This window comes from Miniopterus schreibersii, assembly GCF_964146895.1.
Source record: "Miniopterus schreibersii genome assembly, chromosome: 11".
In the NCBI taxonomy this organism is placed as follows: domain Eukaryota; kingdom Metazoa; phylum Chordata; class Mammalia; order Chiroptera; family Miniopteridae; genus Miniopterus; species Miniopterus schreibersii.
In genome coordinates, this window is record NC_138111.1 from 51,766,126 (window position 1) to 51,791,023 (window position 24,898).

The 24,898-nt window shown below is 36.9% G+C and overlaps 1 protein-coding gene across 4 annotated transcripts in view; it reads right to left on the bottom strand.

Moving 5' to 3' along the window:
• ZDHHC21 (zDHHC palmitoyltransferase 21) overlaps nucleotides 1-21,484 on the bottom strand; it is a 66,134-nt gene extending 44,650 nt beyond the window's left edge. Inside the window, exons 1-5 of one of the 4 annotated variants that reach the window (XM_081150711.1) lie at nucleotides 20,644-21,484; nucleotides 14,503-14,631; nucleotides 8,270-8,468; nucleotides 6,879-6,977; nucleotides 674-785 (exon numbers count right to left, since the gene is read on the bottom strand). In XM_081150711.1, coding sequence (XP_081006837.1) covers nucleotides 674-785; nucleotides 6,879-6,977; nucleotides 8,270-8,423 — 365 coding nt within the window. In that variant the 5' untranslated portion in view covers nucleotides 8,424-8,468; nucleotides 14,503-14,631; nucleotides 20,644-21,484. Of the gene's footprint in view, nucleotides 1-673; nucleotides 786-6,878; nucleotides 6,978-8,269; nucleotides 8,469-14,502; nucleotides 14,632-19,237; nucleotides 19,298-19,961; nucleotides 20,403-20,643 lie in introns of those variants that run through there. The other 3 variants (XM_081150710.1, XM_081150709.1, XM_081150712.1) reach the window with 3 other exon arrangements.
• Nucleotides 21,485-24,898: the final 3,414 nt, after the last annotated feature.

Below are 24,898 nucleotides of genomic sequence, written 5' to 3' on the forward strand. Positions count from 1 at the left end.
CAGATATTTGTGACAGCTTTGAAATGAGATACAATGCAGAATTCTCAGAGTATTTGTTTTAAAAATTCTAGTTTTCAACTAAACACTGTCTTTAAATATTACAAGAGAGCCCCCTATTGACCAAAAGTGTTGGCAGTTCATCAGAATCAGCTAATTACCACTTACACACATCCAGCACATATGTCATGTTAACATCTAAAATACATCATACCAAAAAGGGCTTAAAGGGCTTAAATGGGGAGAAATGAGGTCAGGGTACCTAAAATGTATTAATTCTTTAAACCCATGTTAAGGGAAAAATAAACAACGGGATGTATATGGTTCATTAAAGTTAGAAACAATAAGAGCTACTATTTAAGTTCTTTCTAAGTCTCAGACACTAGATGAAATGCTTTACATACATTGCCTCATTTAATATAATCATTTTAGTTCTTTTGTATATTTGCATGCATGTTAATTCTTAGCTTTCTACTCAAATATTTCCTTGTTAGAAAAGATAGATCTCTGTAAAAAAAATGACTTTAGGAGTTCATAGAACCATATCAAAAATGTATACTTATTACAAGATGTTTTAAACTATATCACCTTAATATAACTTTTGTTTAAATCTGCTAAGTACCATGATTTATTTTTTACTAGTTTTTTTCCTAAAAGTGAATTATTCATTTCTTACCACGGACAGTGATGATCCATTCTCCTAACACAGTGGCCGCAGCGGCTGCAGTGATGGGAACGTTTTGGTCTCATCAAATTACACTTGTTACATAATTCCCAGAACTCCCTTTCTAGAGAAAAAAATTAAAATCCATTTAATGAAGGCAAATGAGTAATGCAGAAATTTATCAACAAGTTTAAAATATTTTATAGAAAGCCTTCAATATATATGTTTAAGACATTTTCCTTCTAGTCTCCAGTATAAATGTGTTTCCCATAAATGTTGCTGCTCTGTTCTCTGTATGTCTGATTTTGTATGTTTCTAATTTTCAAAACTATATAAAAATAAGACACTATTAATATTCAAACTAAGGGATAGAAAACAATGTATTTGGGTTTTAGACATATTGCTATAAGTAAAATTTAATGACAAAACTCTAAAATACAACCAAATTATGTTAGAACAGAATTTTATTTAAACAAATTAATTTCTAGAAATTTTATTATCTAAAGGCTCTAACAAAGGAATAATGCTGAGTCCTGGTTTCATGGGTTAATAAATCAAAATCAATCCTATAACCTCATTAGAGAAAGAGATTGCATTCCCAACCCCCAAACCATTTTATTTTTTTAGTATTAATGAGTTCATTGGGGAATGTTTATGGGCGACCTTTAGAAAAGAATTTCAGATGGGTTTAAGAAACATTAGAATAATTTTAGAAGTGAAAAGTTACAAGAAAATTACTATTTAATGGAAATAAAGATGTTTTTTCAAAAATCTGTCCTACCACCAAGAATAATTTCCTTTAGCCTATATTGAAAGAGCATAAAAATAAGTTTTGTGCTAAAAACATGAGGTTTACAGAAATAAAATTTAAAAAAGTAATGTATTCTAATCAGATCCATAAAAACTATATGGGGCCCGGCCAGTATGGCTCTGTGGTTGAGCATTGACCTATGATCCAGGAGACTGCAGTTCGATTCCTGGTCAGGGCACATTCCGGGGTTTCCGGCTTCATCCCCAGTAGGGGGCGTGCAGGAGGCAGCCAGTCAATGACTCTCATCATCGACGTTTCTCTCTCTCCCTCTCCCTTCTTCTCTCTGAAATCAATGAAGATATATTTTAAAAAAAACACAACTATATGGGAAAGTGACCTACCAAGAAGAGACAACTGCTTTGTTACACAGAATGTATCTATTTAATATTTGTTGAAATAAAACTTTACTTTTACAAAATTCTTAAACCCTCCATCACTTATGTTTACACTACACTCTAACCTCATTAAAAGTACGAGCATAGTAAAATTAACCTAACTCCACATTCAGAGTGAATATTAGTATATGCAAAGTATGGCCCTAGTACACAGTATGTGGTCACTAAATTAAATGCTTGCTAAAGTATAAAAAGTTTAATAGCGGTAGTGTTCAATTTTCTAAAAAGATACACGATTTTAGTTCCATTATTTAATTTAATGGCCAGGAGTAAAATCAATATATTGGAATTTTATACAATGAAGTGTTGAAAACACATTCTGCTACAGATGTCTCTGAATAAATCAATAATGTATAAATAAAACCCATATCAAACTGTTCCAATAATATAAAAGTTGAGAAATTAACTTTTACATTTAAAATCTCATTTTAAAATAAAATGCTTTCATTTCAGTTCTTCTTTTGATGAAAACATAATCATGTGAGAAAACAATATTAAAGCTTAATTCAGTTGAACTAGTACCCAACTATAAGTGAAATGGAAGCTCATTTCATATGTAACAAAATATGTCACAAGCATATCACCATTTCCTCATTTAACTAGATAATCCTAAACATCCCAATGTTAAAACTTTGAATTCACATACTGCAAGAAATACAGTCAAAAAAGAGATTCTCCTCCATGAGCCAATTTTTATTAAAAGCAAACATAAAAATTTTACATTCTTAAACCAGTCCCTAAAACATAAAGATGGTGTTATTCATTATTGGCAATTTTAGCACATAATATTCTAGAGACTAAAATTCTTTACTTCACCCTTAAAATGTTATATCCTCAGAAAAGAAGAGAACATGTGGCTATAGTGAGAAAAAGCGTGTAATTCTATAGTCGAGGCCACAGGTACAGGCAAATCCAGGCCACCATTTGTTTTTGTATGACCCACAGGCTAAGAATGATTTTGACTATTTTAAATAATTGATAATAATAATAATTTGTGGGATGTAAAAATCATGAAAATCAAATTTCAATGTCCATAAATAAAGCTTTATTTGAACAAAGCTATGCCCATTCACGTACATACTGTCTATGGCTACCTTTGTGCTAGAATGGCAGAGGTGAGAAATTGTGACAGAGACCATATGGTCCATAAAACTGAAAATATTTTGTTATCTGGCCCTTCAAGTAGTTTGCTGCTCTATGGTCTGAACCATAATTTTTTTTTAAAGAGCTTGAGCCACTCATTCCTTTAGCTAAAATTTAAGATACTATACAAGTACCTAAAATGAGAAATACCTATGAAAACTCATTTGCACAGGCATGTATGAGCACAAACACACACCTATGTACTGTAAAAATCACTACTGTAAAAAACTAGAAATTTAATTATAACATCAACTATGTTTTTGCTTTTTGTATAGCAAAAAAAAAAATCCATCTAAACCTATCCAACATATCTATAAACCATTTCTTAGTCTCCCTTTCCTTCTTCAGGGTATACTCATGTCCAAATAGGACCTTGGTGGCCGATATGGTCAATACTTTTGTATTAGCCATCTAATAGTATAAAATAAAAGCCTATGGGAGAGAAAAATCCAACTGCTAATTTATGGTAGCTATAAAAAATTTAAATCTCACAGATATATGTTTTAAAGGAAGGAAAAATCAAAACATAAAACAAATCAAAGTAAAAAGGCAGACTCCATAAATGACTGAGGCTGTTTAATAAAAGTAAACAGCATCACACTGTTTAACATGGACCCTTATGGATGCTGTAAATGCATGAATGAATATAAACCAAGGTTTTGCTTTGTTTTATTAATCCCTCAGAAAGGAAGGAATCACTTTCTGTCTGAGTCTTTTAAAAGATTCATATTATTAGGGAGCTCTCTCTCAATTACTGCATTTAAAATCACAAAGTAATGTTTTAGGGGGAAAAATAACTTGAAACTACCAAAATCAATACCAGGTTTGGGTTCTAATAGTGGTTCCCTGACAGAACTGATTGCCAATGTAGGAAATAAATATCAGTTATCCTCCTACAGGTAACCTTTAAAAAGCAATATAAGAGGGAGCAAAAAGGCAAAACTATGACTGAATACATGGCCCTCAGCATTAACAGCACATGCATCCCTAGAGCTGCAGTTAAATTTCAAGGGACAGGATCAGACAAATTTAAAACATAATATATTTTTTAAACCTTGGATGATTTTGTAATTTAACAGTATGTCAAAAAGTAGTTCTAGTGAGGACAAAAACACTGAGTCAAAATTACCGGTTAAGGAAGAGCTTGATGATGAAATGTTCTCAGACTGATTGTGGTGATGGTTACACAACTCTGAATATACTAAAAGCCACTCAAGTGTACAATTTAAATGGGTATATTACATGGCATATGAATTATACTCAATAAAGCTGTTTTAAAAAGTTAAGAGATTGAATAAAATCATTTCATAAAATTTGACCATGACAAAAGTAATATTTCTATATTTCAGATGTGTGTGAATAATTTGAATAACATAAGTAGACATTTAATGTTTTCATTTGACTATTTCAACTACATGCCCAAATTTTTATAAAATCAAATTCTGGGGATCTTTGCATGGGAAAATGGAACATTCTCTTATATTCAAATTGTCTCATATTTGGTGAGTCACATAGATATTAAATTTATTATGTTTTTAAAAAAAATATGTAAAGTATCTCAGAGTAATTAAATTTAAAAAATGGTTGAAATCATAAAGCATTAGGATTTTATTTGCCTTTTCTAAAGAATTCAATTCTATCAAACTGCTCAACCTTAAAACAATACTGAAAAGATGTTACTACTCTACAGCCCCAACTTTTTAGTCATGCTATATTATTTTTCACTGTTAAAATTTTGTATTTACCAGTTAAAACCATATTTATAAAATAATCACGTAATCAGAACTAAAAACATATGACTTCAAATTTTCCCCACAATCAAATCAAAGGTGAATAAAGAGCTAGAATTTTTAATCTGTACATAGAGCCATGGTAAAAGGTGGTGGAGACAAGGATCTGGGCCTCAAATCAGTTCTGTAATAATCTGCTATGTGGCCTAGAATGGATAGTCTATGTTCCTGATTACCCAGGCTACTACCTCATACAATTACCATGAGGATCATATTACATGAGATATCAAGGGACTTTGAAAACATTAAAATATGATAAGTTAACACACTTTTTTCAATCGGAAAAAAAGGGAAATCTTCTGAACTCAGTGAAGCAAAAACAGGGCAAATATCAGACATCCAAACAGTCAGCAAGATGGTGTCCTCTATTGCTACAATCTATAAGCTGAAGGTAACAAAGTGGTTTCATGTAACTCTAATTAGGCCCACATATGTAATCTGTTTGGTATTCATTTAAAAACAACATTTTAAAATTTTGAATTAGTTGCCAATATTTTCTTTAAATCATGTAAATTCTCATAAAAATTGAGATTCTCTATTTTGACTTCAAAAATTGTGAGATCTAAGAATACTGGACCTACATGACAATTTCACTGAAGCTGAGTAGCGGCCACTCCCCTTAGATAAGAGATTTTCAATATGAAACAGTTCCTAACTAGTCCCATGCACTGATTTGCAGTATCTGACACATGTAGGCATTTGAGTAGTTTGACCAATGCAAACTAAAGATTTTATCAGGAAGGGGTCCTGGGTTAGGAAAAGCCCCCTTCTTTGATTTTCTGGGAACATTGGGTTTTAGAGTTGAAGTAGACAATATATGTACCTATATTTTAAAGCCTTTGGTTTAGGCTAGTTGAGAGGAGGGATTTTATACAAATTGAAGAGTGCCACCCTCCCTGCCCAAACACATACATAAACAAACTGCTAAGTGACAGTAGACACTGTTTCTCTAAGTTAATAAAAACTATTCAACATAGTTTTCAGAAATTTTTACAGCTATATAAACATCAGTGTCATATCATTCCCATTTAATCATTAAAACTTGCAGTGTCAAGTAAGCAAGCCCCTAAATAACAACAATCAGGAATTCAAGGCAGGCTCTAAGTGACTTGCCACTTAATCTAACTGCAGAAGGAATTAGTGGTTCCCAAAGTCTGCTACACATTGAATCAGCTGGGGCCTTTCAAAAATACTGATAACTGGCTCCCATCCCCACATTGCAATTTAATTAATATGGCATGTGATCTGGCCATTAGGATTTTTAAAACCACCCAGGTGATTCTAACGTGCAGCAAGTTTGGAAACCAGTGAATTACCATCAAAAAGTGCTCTGGTTCTATAATGTATAACAAAGACACATAAATTTCTTAATAGAAGAAAGTACATGCTTACAGAGCAAATGATCAAAAAGTAACACTCAGTATAGAGGGTAAATGCGGTTTACGATATTCAGCATGCAATAAAATAAGCAATACATTTTCAATTCATTTTTGTGATATGAATGGTTACTATGCAATAAGGTGATTAAAATTATCTTCAATTGACACTAGACTAAAGGCTTTCAAATTTTTCACTGAATTGTTAGAACTTGGAGAAATATAAGCAACAATATTATAAAACTGCATAATTTACTATAAGCAATATTATATTTATATGAGGTAAGTGGCACCATCAAAACAATTCTCTATTAAATAAAAATATAATTTCTCAAATAATAATATACCATTCAACAAATATTTACCCAGTATTTACTAAGTGACAAAGACTGCTCCAGACACTAAGGATACAGCAATGAACAAATGAAGAAAACAAAACAACAAATCTACACCCTCACAGAAGTTATACAGATTTAGAGTGAGAGGAGAGACAAGCTGAAAAGGAGAGCCTAGGGGGAGGGGGAGAGGGTATGAGGAGTCAGCTGGGATTTGCAATATTAAACAGACAAGTCTGGAAAGGAAACATCATCTGAGGAAAAACTTTAAAGTTGTAGTAGATGCCATATATATCTAATATACACTAAAGGCAAAAATACATTAATAAAAATAATAATTCTGTCATAAATCTGAAGAATACCATACCTCCATGTGGGATCTTAGGATTCTCAGGGAGTCTCCCTGGATCAGTTAATGAGGCCCTTACCAAGGCAACCAGACAAAATATGGCAATGCCATAGAATACTGGAAGAAAAGGCACAGGGAAGGGGAAGGGGAAGGGAAAGGGAAGGGAAAGGAAAGGGAAGGAAAAGAAAGAAAGAAAGAAAATTAGTCACCCTTCAAAACATTTTTATCAACAAGCATATTTAAAGTTTAAGTGTATATTTTAATTAATACCATCCAGATAAATAATTTTCAAAAGGTGGAAAAATTAAATAATTCATTTCCTTCATCAAATAATACTGCCAAGAGAACGAACTTAAATGTACCACTTTTAAATGTTATTTTGCATAACTGATAAACTTGCTATAAATCAGATTCTTTATTAACAAAGATTCCCTATAAATAATGGTATAAATGAATGGGTTCCCTTTTAATTACAACATGTATTCTATTTGAAAAAAATTAAAGCAGCATTTTTTTAAACCTATTCTACAATTAAACTTTTTCATTAACTCTAATTGGCTATCTTCAAAATTACTTTCAGTTAGTGATGTTCAATTGTTCTTTTCAATAGACCTTAAGATATTTAATTTGAAAATAAAGAATCTAGAAACTTTTTTAAAGTTTTAAAATGAAAAGTAGACAAAGTAACAGTAAAAGATTCATTATACCTTTCATCAAAATTATACCTTTTAAATAAATAAAAAATAGGCATTTTGTTGGGAGGTAAGAGTGCACAGCACCTATAATAGGAAACCTAGTTCAAGTGCTAACTCCAGGGCTGACTACATGGCACTGGTCAATTTTATCATTTGTATATCAGACACTGTCTTTCCCACAGCTCTTGTGAGGTCAAAATGACATATGTACATGGAAACTGTAAGTGCCATGTACATATAAAATATGTCCCTTCAAACTTAATCATAAGTAAGCTATCACCAATGAACTATAGCAGAAAGTAATTATGTAGAAGTTCAAAGTGTTAAAATAACATCATAATCAATATTTGTATCATAAAAATCTCACTTCTCATTAATGTATGCCATCTTCATGCTTAAACTCTTTCTACATTTGCAATAAGTACATAAAGAAATATTAAAAATACACAAATTAGCACTATTGTACCAGTTGTTTTTTAAAAATAAAATGACCTTTATATTTTCCAGAGTTAGATATGGAGATACCACATCTATCTAACTCTGCAAAATAGTACATAAAGGATATTATTTTTTAAAACTTCTATAATTTAGTAAATAACTTAGTATTAATAGCACTAATATTAAAAAGGTTATCACAGTAGCACTATATTCCAAAAACATTCACAATGAGGAAAGTCTTTAACTATATAAAGAAATAAAGACCTAGAAACTTACTTATTATTAATATGCCTGGAATATGTCCTTCTTCATAGTGAGGAAAGAGGACAATTTTGGGAATTATAACAATATTGTATAACCAGACAAAGACAATCAAACCCATGCAGCACCAACCATGCGGGTCAACAACAAAGTGAATCCGGAGACCCATTTTGCAGTCCTACAACTGCCTGCCAACCCACAGGGAAAGACGATCCTAAGGAAAGAGAAAGAAGATACAAGTTACTTATATAGAAAAAAAATTTTGATTAAAACAAAACTACCTTACTGGCAACTATAAAATGATACTTGTTGAATTTTCTTTGTATATTTTTGACAAAATAAAATACTTTAGAAAACAAAGAGAAGTTTCAGGATAATCAAATTTCACCATAAGCATCAAATAATTTAATTTCAATTCTCTTTATGAATTGCTATCACAGAATATAAATTGACACTACCTTCTGAAATTAAACACGAGTCTGTCCTTAACCCAGAAATTCCATGTGTAAACCCAAAAGAAATGAGTACACATATCTACCAAAGGATGATAGATACATACATATATATAATTTTTTAAGTAGTTTTACATAAGACTAACTGACGGTCATCAAAGTCAAAATAGTAATTTTGTGGTGAGAGGGGTGTTTATTAAGTGGAAAGGGACACAAGGGAACCTCTGAGGGGCTAGAAATGTTTTATCTCTTGACATGGATAGAGCTTAGCTTTATGGATGTATACATATGTAAAAATTCACTGAGCTGTACACTTAGATTTGTGCAATTTAGTTTAATTTTAAACCATAGTAAAATGCTTATAAATCATTTTGAAAAATTATAAGTGAAAAGCAATTACAAAATTGTCAAAAATATTTAAATTCATTGAATGAAGCCCAACTAATCTTATTACTATCAACTCAAGAAGATTCCTGTTTAAAGGAGGCTTTTTTTCAGTTGAGTGTTAAATAACAGGCCTCCCAATGAGCCACATAAAGTTAAGATACTTCTATACCTATGGTACAAAAAAGTGGCTTAAAAACCCATACTTTAGTAGATGTAACTTAGAAGCTTAAATGATAAATTCTTATATAAGGTCTAGGGGGTACCTTTTACATAAAATACAATGGAATAATACAATAATAAACTAGGAGGGTGTTTCTCAAGCCAGTAAGCAAACAAAAATCAACTGAAGAGCTTTTTAAAAATACTATTCCCAGCCTGGCTGGGCGTGGCTCAGCGGTTGAGCATCAACCTAGGATCCAGGAGATTGGGGTTCAATTCCTGGTTAGGGCACATGCCCGGGTTGTGGGCTACAGCCGATCAGTGACTCTCCCATCATTGATGTTTCTATCTCTCTCTCTCTCCCTCTCCCTTCCTCTCTCTGAAATGAATAAAGATATATTTAAAAAAATACTATTCCCAGACCCCAATCCAGATCTACTGAAGCATAATTCTTTATGGAGCAAAGCTAAAAAACCAACAAAATGTTTAAGAATGCTCCCTAATTGTATATGATACAGCTGAGTGGTATCTAGGAACCACTAATCCAAGCATTTCACTAAGACTTTAATGTTACAGCCATGAATTGAACTCAGTTCAACAAATATTCATTGAGCCTCCACTAGCAGTACATACAGTGATCAATAAGACATGGTCTTTGCTTAAAGGAATTAACAGTCTAAGGGGGAAAAGAGTCATAAAATGGGTTTAATATAATACGGTAAGTTCCAGAGATGTGGACAAATTATTACTTGAAGCACAAAGACTGGGACTAGTTAAGTCAGGGCAAGACTTCCTATAGGCGGTAAAACCTGAGTTCATTCTTAAAAGATGAGTAAAAGCTATTCAAGCAAAGAAAAGTGACAATACTACAGACAGAAGGAAGAGCAAGGGGTACACAAGAGTAAAAGTTGTAAAAGGTATTACAAATTGCCATCATAAATCATAAATCTTTCAATGGAGAGTGGGTGGTGAGAAGGGGGTAGCTATATCATGAAGGACATAAAGATGCCATGTTAGAATATTAACACTTCAGCCCTGGCTGTGTAGCTCAGTTGGTTGAGCGTCATCCTGCGCACCAAAAGGTCACTGGTTTGATTCTGGATCAGGGAACATGCCTGGGTTTCGGCCTCTATCACCTGTAGGGGGTATACAGGAGGCAGCCAACTGATGTTTCTCTCTCACATAGATAATTCTCTCTCTTTCTCCCTCTCCCTTCCTCTCTCTCTAAAATCAACAAAAACGTATTTTAAAAAAGAATACTAGGATTTCATTCTTAGGCATTGGAAAGCTATTGAAGTAGGGGGTTAACATAACAAGATATATACTTTAAATAAATTAATGAAGCTCTGATGAAAAAGATGAAAGATCAGTTAGAGTAGGAGAAGACAAAAGCCAAACTTAATTTTGGAGAAGAGATCAAGTGAAGAAATAGTTAGAATCAAACTAGTAATTTACTAATTGATTGGATATTAGGGGTCACAGGGGAAAGAGTCAATGATGACTCCCAGATTTTCAGTTTATATCCCAGTCTACTTCATTCTTAGAATAATTTACTATCAGTTGTAAAGCCTCAGGGTACCATCTCTTAAAGGCTTTGACGATGTTCTTTAAAGCCACAAAGCTACCCGAGCAAGGAAAAAAAAAGATTAAGGATTACTTAATTTTAAAAGAATGCCTTTATGCTATCATTCCTAGAACCAATAAATATTAGGGCAGCTGAAAATAAGACGGGAATTCAAATGCAACACCATTCAACTGTTGAAATCAGATATGGTCTAAATTAGTCCTTACATATGAAATCTAAATTATGAATAGCACCTAGGTCTTTTAAAAAGGTAAAAGTTGAATTTCATTGTCTTTTAATTAAAAAAATTAAAAAACCTATCAGTATCATTTAAGCAAGAAGTCACAGAGGACAAAGTATGCTATTTAACTTGCTAGGTATTATTTTAAAGATGCTCAAATAAAAATAATAAGCTATCTACATAGCTAAAAAGAGAAACATTAAAAAGAATGTTTATATTTACAGTCTTGCCAACCATCAAGTGCTAAAAGAAATGACAGAAGGCTCTGTCTCTCAACACATTCAATATTATTAACTTTATTTACTTCTTTCTTTTCACTTTTCAGTTCCATTCAGGACAAAACAACAGATTATGAATTACAACAATTATACAAAACAGAATATTTCATTACTTATTTCCAAGTTTATTAATATTAGAAACAAAAGAGCAAACAAGTCAGCAAAACAAGTACCAAATTATCAAATATTCATTCATTTTCTGAACTTAATTTTTACCCTCCTCTACCAGAGAATAAATTTTTCTCATCACGAGGAGAGAGAGATTCCTCACAACAGAAAATATTACACAGAGAAAAGTATAGTTAAAATGGATCTATTTTTCCTGGACATAAGCATATACAGATAGTGAACTCTAAAAGAACAAGCATCCCCAAGGAAAAGTGAACAAAGGATGAAAAATAGTAAGCAAATAAGATGCTGAATATTTTTTTAAATACCTGATTAGTGAAAATTAGTGCCACATAACCCTTAAAATTAGATTGTAGAGAAGAAAACAGTAGTCTTCCAAGAGTTCCAAGTCAGATTACAGCCAGAAACACGTAACTGGCAGAATTGCAGGATCACTCCATTCGGTGAATGTCTACCAGGCGTGGCTTACGGAGGAGCAGAAACTATTACACATCCTGAGCAACCACCGAACTGAACGCAATGCTGCTACTCCGTCTCAAGGGTGGCATTTGTAAGATACTTTCATTGGCCAGAGATTCCAACATATTAATTTGTATATTAAATGGTGAGCTCATAACTCAGACTTTGATGTAACTAGTGGACATACTGGTACTTCAACATTTTTTAAGATTGCTATCTGGTAACTAACTATACTTGAGTGCTATGACTAACTACATTAATGATGTAAATTACTACAGCACAAACTTTTTAAAAAGAAATTATCACTCAACTCTAATAAACTGGGCTACATAAACATTTACAATGTTCAAACTATTCCGGTAGGAAACCACCTTTCCTTTTTTGCCTTTTCGGGCAACTAAATTCCACCACAAATTTTCTTCAGGAAGAATGCTCAAGTCACTATAAAAGTGACAGATAATTTACAAGAAATCTAGTCAAACATACATGTCTAAACTTAACAGTTGTATCTGACTCTTGACTTCAGCCAGTGGTCTTATTACTGTTCCATGAATATGAAGAATTCATTCCATCTCCCATTTCCTATCTAAAATGGCCTTACCATTTTGCTTACTCTAAAATTCAACTAATACTTCAAGGTCAATTTGAATCTCACTCTCTATATAAAAACTTTCCTGGCACCTCGGTTCACAGTCATTTCTCTTTCTCTTCTACTCCAAATAAAAAGCAAAACTAGTAGAATAGCAAGTGGTTTTATAATCTCGGAATGAGGTAGGCCTTCACAAATGAGACCCATAAGCCAAGTTTGACCACATGAAGGAAAAAGTTCAGAAGCCCAAGAGACACCAAGAACAAAGTTTAAAGATAAAGCATCCCTGGAAAATAATAACATATGACTAATAAGAAGCATACAAAAAAAATACTTAAGAGAGGCAATTAACAGAAGAAAAAAAAATCCAATGGCGAATCACTAGTGATTAGGAATACGTGGAATAACTAGATACATTTTTTATCCTTTGTATTGACAAAATTTTAGAAAGACAGATGATATCCAATGTTGAGAGGGCAGAGAGAAAAGAAACAAGTATGCATGGAAACTGATACAATCATCTGGAGGGCAATCTGGCAGTATCCATTAAAATATCAAACTCTTTGACCTAGTAGTTTTATTTCTAGTAATACCTAAAAAAATACTCATTAGAGTGTATAGGTATGTACAAGGATGTTCTATACAGCACTTTTTGTAATCACAATAATGTGGCACAATCTAAATGCCCATGTGGATAGAGGGGAATGATTAAATAAATTATAATATCCATAGTATTATAATTTGTAAATAGTGTAAACTATTTCCAAGTCACTGCAATTTTAAAAGAAAAAAAGGGGGGGTAGCTCTAGATCTCCATATGGCTACCCACATAAAGTGTTGAGTGAAAAGAAGTTACACTGGCCAGATCTATGGGGATGGAGATGTCTTAATAGTGGCTTCCTGAAAGGAGAGGAGAAAAAAGAGTAGGAAAGGGCACAAGGGAACTTTTGTGGTGCTGATAAGGATCTCTATCTTGATATGAGTTTGGGATACACAGTTCATGAACTGGCAAAACTCAGCAAACACACACTTAAGATTGTTGCATTTCATGGTATGTAAATTTACCTTTTAAAAAACCCTATAAACCAACATTGAACTCTAGTTAATAATATGTATGCTGAAGTATTGGGGAGAGAGGGGAGGAAGTATACTGACAGTTGCAATTTACTTTGAACATGATCCAAAAAAAAAAAGGGGATTGATAGATGGACAGAGGGATGGATGAGTGTGTGATGAAGCTCAGCAAAACATTAGCTGTGAATATACGTGATGGGTATTCAAATGTTACACTATATAATTCTTTCAACTCTCCTTTCAAAATTTTTTTATAATTAAAAAATTGGAAGGGAAAGCCAGTTATAGAAAGATGTGTATAGCATGACTCTGTTCTTGTTAGAAGAAAAGTAGATGTGTAAGTAATTTCTGTATATGTAAAGGAAAAAGTGTGAAAGAGAACACATCTACAAAACTGGTAACAGTGGTTATCACTGGACTAAGGAAGAGCATCCACATTTTATGTATGTATTTTGTGTTCTTCTAAGTTTATTAGTAAACATATGTACTTCTAAATTCTTTTCAACCAACTGAAAAATAAAGATAGCCTAGGGGTTGTAGACGCAACAACCTTACAAACAAAACGTTTAATTTAAGCCTCTCTTTATCATTATATATTATCCTTATCTTAAATGCTTTTAAAAATTAATATTTTTTAAAATGCACTATAGAAGCATCAGCTGTAAAGCCACATAAGACTTATAATCCTCAGAGATGTTTCTGAAACTTGTATTACTTACAGATTATTTCTCTCTATGTAAAAAGTCTTATTTAAGAAAATGTTTACCTAAAATTTAATATGAATAATTTCAAATAAACATAAGACAACTACTGTTTTTTTGCAAATAATCTGTTAAATGCATCTAAACTTAAGAATTAAGGCTACTATGCCACATAATTCAGAAACATTCCCATGTAAAATTAAATGCAGACTTACCACTTGTAAATTCACTGTGATGTGTTGTATTTTTTCCGGTACTTGCATTTAGAGGTATTATCTTGATTCATTTTTTTTTTTACATTCCAACAAATGGATCGTTCTTCAATAATTGTTCTCCATAAGAATCTATCAATGGTTTAACAAATAATTATCTCTCACAAAGATAAAAATTGTAAGCAGCTAAATAATCTAACCATGAAAATGTTAATTACGAAAGTTTTAAATTCAGAAATAAGGTGATTCATTTCCGCCTGATTCTGCACTTTCATATCCCACGCCACCACCCCAAAAATGTGCACATGAAAGTTCTCTCCTTTAAAACCACTCAGTTCCCATAAAATCAAATCAGCATTATGTGTCCAGCATTTGGACTTCATCAAGCTTCCTCACCACAAATCACAAAATGTCAATCGATTCTGAGATCACAGATGGGATAAAATGCAATGTAATGTCTATCATAATGTGAGGCTAGAACTATCTAATCACAATTGATAAACATAAAATTAAGAGTTTAAAGTAAAAGGAAGTTTTAGTTTAAAATACTGTAAGGAAAAAAGTTACCCTCCTGTAATAAAACCATGAAGAGAAGCAACCATAAAACTTAGTTTCTACAGTTCAAGCTTAAACAATAATACTGTAAAGAGTTTTAGATAGCATATACTGATTCAATATTTCATTAATTTAATCAACATCTATTGACTATATACTGTGCTTTGGCACTGGATATAAATACAAGAGAAAGGCCCGAGTAAACAGACAAGATCAATACCATGTAAGACACGTAAGAGAGGGGAAGGGGGAAAGAAAGCATCTCATATAGGAAGGATATCATCTCATGGAACCTTTTTCACTTATGTGAACATTTATGTGTATACTAGGTTGCAATACAAAATGTATTTATTATGGTAAACTGCCAGCAGGAAAAGATTTCCGGAGAGAGTGAAGTCTGTGAGTTAGCTAAACAAAGAACCGAGGCTCTTCTGAACAAGGGAACAAATAAGCGAAGGTATAAAAGCAGGCAGAGAAAATCCAATTAAGCTGAAATGACAAGAGTTATTGCATATGGAAGAATGGGATAAAACATGTCTATCCTTTCAACCACAATAAACTCTAAAAAAATATATTTCATAATGTTAGTAGTACACACAAATATATGAGATTTACAAGTATATATTTCCTGTATGAAACATATAACTGAAAAAGTTTAATGAAATTACATTTGCCCTTAATGTATGCAATGCCCTTTGATATTACTTCATGAGCCACAAGCAGAGAATAATCCAAAAGTGAAAAAGAGTGTTAAACCATGCCAATGAGTTTGGATTTCACCCTGAACTCAGTGGAAACCACTGAAGGATTTTAAACAGAAGAATGCCATGATGAACTTGCATTCTGGAAAGAAGAGCAACACTCTGAAGAATGGACTTAGGTGGATGGATAAGGCTCCAAGACTAACTAAATGAAATAAGATAGGCTTACTGGTTAATCACATTAGAAATCAAGGCACTTGGTAAGCACCCCAAAAGTGGTAACTTATAAGAGGAGTGAAGAGGGAAGGAGGAAGGAACACTTAAGACAGGAGGCATGCTGGAAAAGGGCAATTAAGAACTTAATGAGTAAAACTTTAGGAGTTGGTGAACAACTGGAAGCAAAGAGCACATGCTAGGACGGCTCCCAAGTTTTTGGCTTAGGGACTAGGTGAAGTGTGGTACCATTCTCCAAGACAGGAAATAAAGGACAAGTTATGAATTTGCTAAGCATACTGCTTACCATAGCAATGAGAAACTATTATATACTAAGAATGTAAAAAATACATCATTATCATTACATTTCCATTCCCCTTAGAGATTTTTTAAAAAATAACTATTTTCTCCCAGGGTCAATTTTTCTATGGTCCATGATTGCTAGACTGTCAAAGGTAATTTATTTCTACTCTAACTTTCTAAGTTAGATTAAAGTGGTCTCCTTGGCTGTGCCTTTGTTTCTTAGAGACAATATATGGAATGACAAAATAAAGGAGCTGTTGCTCTAACAGGAAGTAAATGAATTCATCTTCTTTAGAAAAAAAATCTCAAGCAGAATTAAATGTGGTACATCAAAATGTTCTGAAACATGGCCAAGGTCAATAATGCTGCGAAGACTATGACTCTATGGTGGCTCCTCCATGTTTCAGCACAGCAGTTTCCATGAGTAACATTATTAGGTAATAGTACGGGTCAACCATCCATGAGTCAAACTCCAGTCACTCACTGGCTGAAAATCAAGAAAAAAATCCTACTTTACTATTAGAGCTACACTGCAGCCATAGTATCCAAAATGAGATGAACATTTCATTTAGTTCAACACCACCACCACTGTTGTGGAATCAAATCTCCTCTACATGGTATAAAAGCAATATTAGCTTTAAAAATCCAAGAAATTTTGGGATAACAAAAACTATCCCAAACTTTCATAACTATAAAATGTAATTAAATTTTTAACATTGCTATGTCTAAAAGAACACAATCAACAATTTATAGGGCGCACCAAAAAAGAAAAATTATATATCCATATATATATGAATATATACATGAATACATAAAATGTAAACCTATAATTGCAGCTTAAAATAGATTTTAAAAACAAAGTTACAACTATACACCTTTAAGCATGTTTATAAGGCTATTTAACTTCTGATCTTATCTACACTTAAAATTGGTCAAGTTAAATCATTCTACCTAAAATATCAGGCATAGCTATCCTTTTAATTAGCCAATGGGGTATACAATTTTTTTTAATATCACATTGGTACTCAATTTACTTCAACAGAGTAGGAAATTAATTTTGTACAGATATTAAAAAGAGAGCCACACTGAAATTATGACACAGCCTCTCATTAGCCCTCCAATGTAAAATGGTGGTAAAAATATTAACTCATGAGGTTGTTGGGCTTAAGTGAGAAATTGCCTCGCAAATGATAAGCACCTCCAAAAATGAGGAAGGGAAATGTAAAGATGAATTCTACTTCTAGTCTTACAAACTCCAGAATGAAAAATGAGTCTGGGTCCCCATCATTAAAGCGATGATACACTCTAACCATACCCCACCTATCTACTTTCTCTAACACTAAAGTCTGAGAACTCCCTGTCAGAGATGAGGAACCTCAAGTGATACAGCCTTTCAGCTAGTATCATACTATAAGCATGTAGGGAGGTTGCATTTCCACATGTTGGCATGAGGTCTCTTCAAGCAGAAAACCAAAAATAGAGATGAGATCCAAAATAGAAAGACTGAACTGAAACCTGTAAATTAAATCTCTCTTAAGTAAAAGCAGGACTGGTGAGTTAGTTATAGAATGAAGCATGAGAGAAAATCAGGACCTGATTTTAAACGCTAATGAAGCATGCATAATTAAAGTAAGGAATTCTGATTCAACTGCTGAGTTTTCCAGGAAGACTGTGAAAATGTGAGCAGTGCTATTTCATGTCTATAATGATGGGCTTTTTAAAATAGGCTAACTCAATTTACCAATGAGTCTTAACAAATCTGACGATAAGACAGGTGTTTTTCCATTCTTGTCTTTCACCTATATTTTTTACTGATTCAAAATAATTCAAACATTTTCAACTTAAGAGATATTAATGCTAAAATGCCATTTATATTTAGTGCATTTGAAAAGGTGAATCTGAGCTGTAATAGTTTACTAAATAGAAAGTCTTCTTTCTTTAATGTAAAAGTAAAACTGAGCTTAGGGAACACCTTTCTGGTAATAAAAATAGCTTTCCTCTGCCTTCCCTGTTATGCCTGGTAGTACTGATACCAACACCATGTGGCCTTCTAAGCTGAAAAAGATTTCATTGACTCACACTCAATTACAATGCCAGAAGAAACACTCCATGGAGACATTACTAGACTTTTCAATTAATTTCTTCACTAACACAGGGCATTATTTTATCCATGTTCTTTTCAAAAGTTCTGAATCAGTCCCTATCAATTAAAGAAGTCAGGAAGTGGGCAAATAAGTAAAATTTTTATGACTCACTGATCACTTTTTGTTTTAGAACCTACGTGTTAGGCTAATGGTTATGTGCATTCATTTTAAAATGCTTAAATTGCCTATCTAGAGATAGGCAATGTAACATAGTTATCACATTTTATTTAAAATATGCTCTATTTCATTTATTCCAACTACAGCTTCTAAAGTACGTTAAGCTTAACAGAAATCACAACAGTTTGAAGGGACCTAATATAATCCTGTTGCTTTACATCCAAAACGAGGAATTCTGGAATAGCACTACACCAAACACTATTCCAAAAGAATGCAATTATACATTTTTTACTTATATTTTGATACAATTTTACGAATATTTCTTAAAGTAAGTGCTTTAAATGTACCTTTAACATGTGAAAGGGTCTTAAATTACTTACAAACATACATATGCCACGTAAGCTTGGAAAAGTAAATAAACCTTAAAGAATTTAGCCTGACTTCTTAGTTGTATAGATGAGAAAACTGCACGGGTCACTGACCTACCCAGGGCGCCCCCGCTAGACTGTGACAGCAACGGGACTAAAATCTAGTTTTTCCTCGCACAACACCCAATCTCACTCGGTTCTTTCTTTTTTGACTGTTTTCTCAGCTCCTCTCGTCTTCAAAAATCTTTCTCGCCCTTAAAATACCACTAAGGCAAAACAAAGCACCTCTCCGGGTTTTATAAATGCAAAAAGATGGAAGAATTTAACAAGACATTACCCCAGAAGCATTTCAGTCCGGGGATGGCACATACTCCATTATCATCATCATGATGATGACTATCAGGACTACTGCTACCATATTACTATTGTTACCACCACCGGGAAGGTAGTAAGTTTTTTTAAACACACCTATCAGCATCCTAGGCTGAGGGCCCACGTGACACGTTTTTAACTTGCGCTTCATTACCCTCGGTCCTAACCTAGACTTTAGGTTGTACCTTTACGGTAGGACGTGACCCGCCCACACGACCTTGCTCCCCGGCCCCTCCCCGGCGCTTTTATGGACGACTAAATTGCATATTTCCAAGCACTAACTGGCGCGGTTCCCTCAGCCCTAGAGACACACGCACCCGCCCTGACTCACTCGGGCTCGTAAACCCGGACCCAGCGCAGCCTGCGAAAGGCCACAACTTTGAGCGGCCTCTCCGGCTGAGCCCCGGCGACCTGCTGCAGCGCGTGGTATCGCGCGCCCACGACCGCGGTCCCCGAGCCGCCCTCGCGCGGCCGCCCAGGCTCGCGGCGGGGAGGCCGGGCGGCCAGGCGCGAACTCTCCCTCCCCGCGGCCCCCGCCGCCTCGCGCCGGCCACCCGCGAATGAATGAAAGGCTGCGGGGCACCACCCCCAGACCCCCGCGAGTCTCCGCCCGCGGGGGGCGGCGAGGGGAACAAGTAGTTCGCAAACTCGGGGCGCGGGTCAGGGAAATAAATGACTCAATCACCTACCGAGTCGCCTCGGCCGGAGCGGGAGCCCACTGCCCGCCGGCGAATGGGCAGGGCGGCGGGCGGGCGGCGGCGGCTCGGCCTCAAGATGCTCTGAGGGAGGCCAGGCCGGGGCGGGCAGCGCCCGGCGCACGCGGGGGGCTGGCGGGCGGGCAGGTGCGGGGGGGCAGGGCGCGGGCGGGAGCGCGGCCAGGTGCGGGCGGCGGGAGGAGCGGAGCGGGGCAGGGGGGCGCGTCGCCCCCGCGCGCACACTCACCGGCGCCGGCTCCTCTGCTCTGGCCGCCGGTGCTCGCGGGCCGCCAGCGGCTCTTCCCGCTCCTCCTCCTCCTCCTCGTCCAGCGCCGCCGCCGCCCGGGCAGGGCCGCGCTCCTTTTCCGCTTCCGGGAGCCCGAGCGCCGGGGCCCGCGGGGCGAGGAGCCGCCAGCCGAGCCGCCGAGTGACCTGCGGCCGCGGGCCCCCGCCGGCGCCTCGCGCGGGCCGGCGCGATGGGAGCCGCCGAGGGTCGAAAGACCAGAGATCGCGGCGCGGCCGGGAGCCGACGCGCGGGGACCCGGGCCGCCCCGCCCCCATCCTCGGAACGCACCTGGGCGCCCCTCAGGCCGCCTCCCCAGCTCCGTCCCCACCCCCTCAGCGCCCCCCCTCCACGGGGACGGGAGAGGAGCCTCGCTTTCGGGATGGCCTTTACCCTCTGTAAGGGAAGGTGCCCAGCAGCCCCCTCCCTCGAAGGCATTCTCGGGGTCCCGCGCCGTCTTTCCTCGGAGCGCAGCCCGCAGCATCAGCGTCCCCCGGGAACTAGTTGGATGCACCGTCGCGGGCCTGCTGGATCGGTATCTGCATTTAACACCATCTCCTGGCGATGGCTACGTGTGCACCTTTTAAAGACAGAAAAGCCCTGGTTCATGGCCTTGCCCACTTAAGACCCTCCGTGGGACAAGAGCCAATGTTGCCCCAGCCGTCCAAGATTTTTCCTATTCCTGTCGGCGGCCTAAATTTAGACCCAAACAAGTTTTACTTAGGATTTCAGGAGGTATTCAAAAGTTGCCGGCTTTCCCGTCCTGCAATCTAGGAAAATAAAGGGACCCAACATAGCAAATAAATTGGTATCTTATCAGACAACAGCGGTACACTAAAATCTCCCCTCTCTTCCCTCAGCTCAACTGAACAGTACTTTGGAAGGTTAAAATGTGCATTAACCTGGAGCTAAATCTTTGTGCCTGCATGCCACCGGAGAGAGTGTGGATGGAAGAAAAATTACCTGCTGCATAAAATCTGAACTCCTTTCAGGATGTCATTGAAAGCCCAAACTGGTCCCTACGGACCTTTCCAGTTCTAGCTCTAACTACTAACTTGGTACATTCACCCATCCAGAATGACCTGCATTTTCCACTCTGATGATCTTAATTCAATCCAAACTTGGGAATTAGCTCAAATCCTGCCAGCCCAGAGTTGACTCTCACCACTGCACTTACACACATTGTAGCTTATTCTGGGCTCTCGTGTTACCTTGTATTGCTAGGTATTTTTAAATGTGTTATGTCCTGGTTTCTGAATGGATTACAAACACCTTAGAGACCTAGTCAGTGGTTATTAAAGTGTGTTCCCCACACCAGCAACATCAACATCACCTGGGAACTTGTGAGAAGTTCCATATTCTCCAGCTGCACCCTGGATCTACTGTGTTAGAAACTTGGGGGTGAAGTCCTGCTACCTGTGTTTTAACCAGGGCTTCCAACGGATTCTAATGTACACTCACTTTTAGAATTACTAGCCTAGAATATTGTCTCTATTTCCAAAGGAGCTCAATGGCAGGGATTGTCTCTATGAAAGTTTTATTGCCTTTCAGATTAAGAAGTAAGCTGCTCAGTTCATACACAACTAGTTGGAAGGCTGTGACAATTGCTTTTGGAAGAATTATCTTTGATTTTTGTAATGCATTTTAAGTAGTAGGATGTTTGTAACTCGGTTTGTTTGAAAAGAAAGAATACAGATAACTAGTCACTTTAGGGGAAGAGGAAATATGTGGAGTTTTATCTCCTCTAGTCAGGTAACTGAGTTGCATAATGTTGCTCTCTCGGCATACCCTTGTGGCAGACAGTAATTTGTAGCAAATGATTTCAACAGGTGCCAAAATGAGAATTAGTGGAGGGGCACATGAATACACATGACAAATGAAAGTGCACGTATTTTCTCATGCCTTTTTTTACATGAGTTAATTTATCTCTTTTCAGCCAAATCAATACCACAGAATTTTCTTTAAAAGGCATGGAAAGAGAGAAGTAGCAGGAAAAACATTCTGAAAATCAGGAGCCTTTTTAGCATGGGAAGTTAAGTATAATCAAGGACCTGTCTATACCAAGTCCTTATACTGAAAGTCAAGCCATCTATTTCTATCATTTATGATAAACTTGACTATATTGTATTGTAACCCATATACTTAGGCACCTGTGTCATAATGAGAGAATAGGGGAGATATAGCATGATGTCATCTTTGAGGGAACTTTTCTATTTACTGTAACGATGAAGAGAAGATATATGTCATGCGCTATTTTTTCCCTCCAGAATTCTAGTCTACATCATGGTGCTTGTGACTGATGGAAACATGATTATTAATCAAACTGATATTTGTCTGGGAATTGAAAAAGGAGAGAAGGACAAGTAGTATTGCTGCCACTGCCAACTTAGCTTCTCAACAAAGACACAGTCAGGGCATTTATGTGGATAAATTCAGCCAACTACTGTGCCTCTGTGCTGTGACTGAGGACTGGATTTTACTGCAATTTCTGAAGTGAGTGCAAGTACAGTCCAGAGTTTAATCAGTACTGGCTAATAGCCCTTGGCAGCTTTGGGTGGATGGCGTTCTCCACCTGTCCATCTGGGTGCCATGCCCTAAGCACCCACATTTGGTGCACTTACATGATTTCTTGGTTGCTTATAGTACCCCCATCTGTTTGAGTGGCAGAGTGCCCAGTCCACAACAGTCTAATATTCTGCTAGTTGTTCGTCACTTCTTTTGGGTTACACATCTCTTTAAGCATCTGATGAAAGTTGTGGATCTTCTCCTTAATAAAGTACACACACACACACACACACACACACACACACTCTTACTTAAATGCATTTGTACAGACATATATATGACGTTTCACAAAGTGCTCCGCCTTCCCACATCTCCAGAGAACCACAAGGAAGTCATGAACATCAGATTAAGAAGTTGCCCTAGGAACATAGAAAGTAGGGAAAATAAACTTCTTTTTTTTTTTCCAAATATCAAGGATAACTCTAAAAAACCACTGTGTGCTTGGGAGATAGAACAAAAGCAATGCTAAACAGAGTTACAAGCCAAGTGCTGGAGGGGTGCTAAAGGAGCAGCTAGTCGTGTCAGCAGCTGATTCAGGAGAAGCTTTCTGCAGAAAAGTTCTTGCATCAGGGCAAGTGACAATAGGATTTTGATCAAGGATGAAGGATCCCTCCAGGATGAGGGAAAATGTTTGCAAAGGAATGGATTCATGAAAGTACCATGGTCCACCTAGTGTGGCTCAAATGCAGAATACACGGGAAGGTAGAAAAGGGAATGGGGAGATGGGACAGAGTCACATAATGAGTTCCAATGCAATGCCATCGTCACCGAGGAGCTGTGCAGCTTTGGGGGAGGGAAATCTAATGCAGAAAGCCTACTAGTGAGGGCAGTGGCATCATCAAAAGACACAGTGGTGGGCATCTGAAAAAGTTATTAATAGCCTAGACTGGAACCTGTTAGTGGAGCCATATGGCGTGCCTCAGCTTCTTAGGGTTGCCTGATGCTTGCTCTAAAGATTTCTACTACGTCAAATGAAGATGAGCCTGAGACTCTTACAGTTTGGTTAAGTGCCAGTGGGGAACTGTATCCGGGTAAACAATCAGGTGGGTTTAGAACCCAGGACCCTAAAGAGTTAAAGTCTGTTTGGAATGGAAAGAATGACAATCATCTTAGACTAAAAAGAAAAAAGAAGCCCTGCCACTGACCTTGGGCTGGTAGAATAGACACAGATAAAGCCAGCTGCAAGGGTTATAGAAAACACGGTTTCCACCAGCGCCATGCAGCAGTTATACATGATCGTAATGACCCTCTCTTTGGGTGATTACTGACCAGCGATGCTTTCGCTTGCTATTTTCATTATTCCTAGGGATTCCCAATTTCTCAGCCACCTTCACCTCATGACAGCACCCAATTCCTAGTTAATTCCTTCCTTTCCTAATCCTACCTCAAAACAGCAACTAGTCCAAAACTGATCTCTCCTTCCCTTAGGTTATCTTCAAAATCCTTCAAATGGGGGCCCAAATCACAAGACACCTTCTCCTGCTGCTTTGCGAGTGGCACTCCTCTGAAGTGCCTTTCCTCCTTGCAAGCAATCAGCTTCGTTTGGTCAGGCTACGGGTTTGTACCCGGTAGTCTTCAGCTGATTAAGTTTCAACAACCCACTTGATAAGGAAAGCTGCCCGGAGTCAGGATTCACAGTCCAGGCTCCTCAGGAAAGAGGTCTCCCTTTCGGTGGCAATGGCCCAGTAACAGTAGCTGCCATTCTCAGCAATGACACTCTTCCAAACTGGGACGAAGTGATGCTTTTGCTGGGGGTAGAAATGTTAATCATGCTCTGTTGCCTGAGATTGTTAGCTACAGTTATAAGAAATGTTGATCGTGTTCTGTTACCTGTGATTGTTCTATTCTAATTAGAAAAAGCACTTTCTTACCTGGCTGGGAGTTGACCTTGGAGAGGAGTCCATTCTGCTTTTATCATGGAAAGATAACAACCTTGTTCCCTGGTCCCAACACAAAGGGGTCCCGGAGGCGCCCCACCCTTTTGCAGCCCCCGGCCCCCATTTCCTGTGAGCTGTAAACCATTCCACCCTTTCTGATTCCTTCCTGCCCACTTTCATATGTAATCCTCATCCTTCTACTCAAC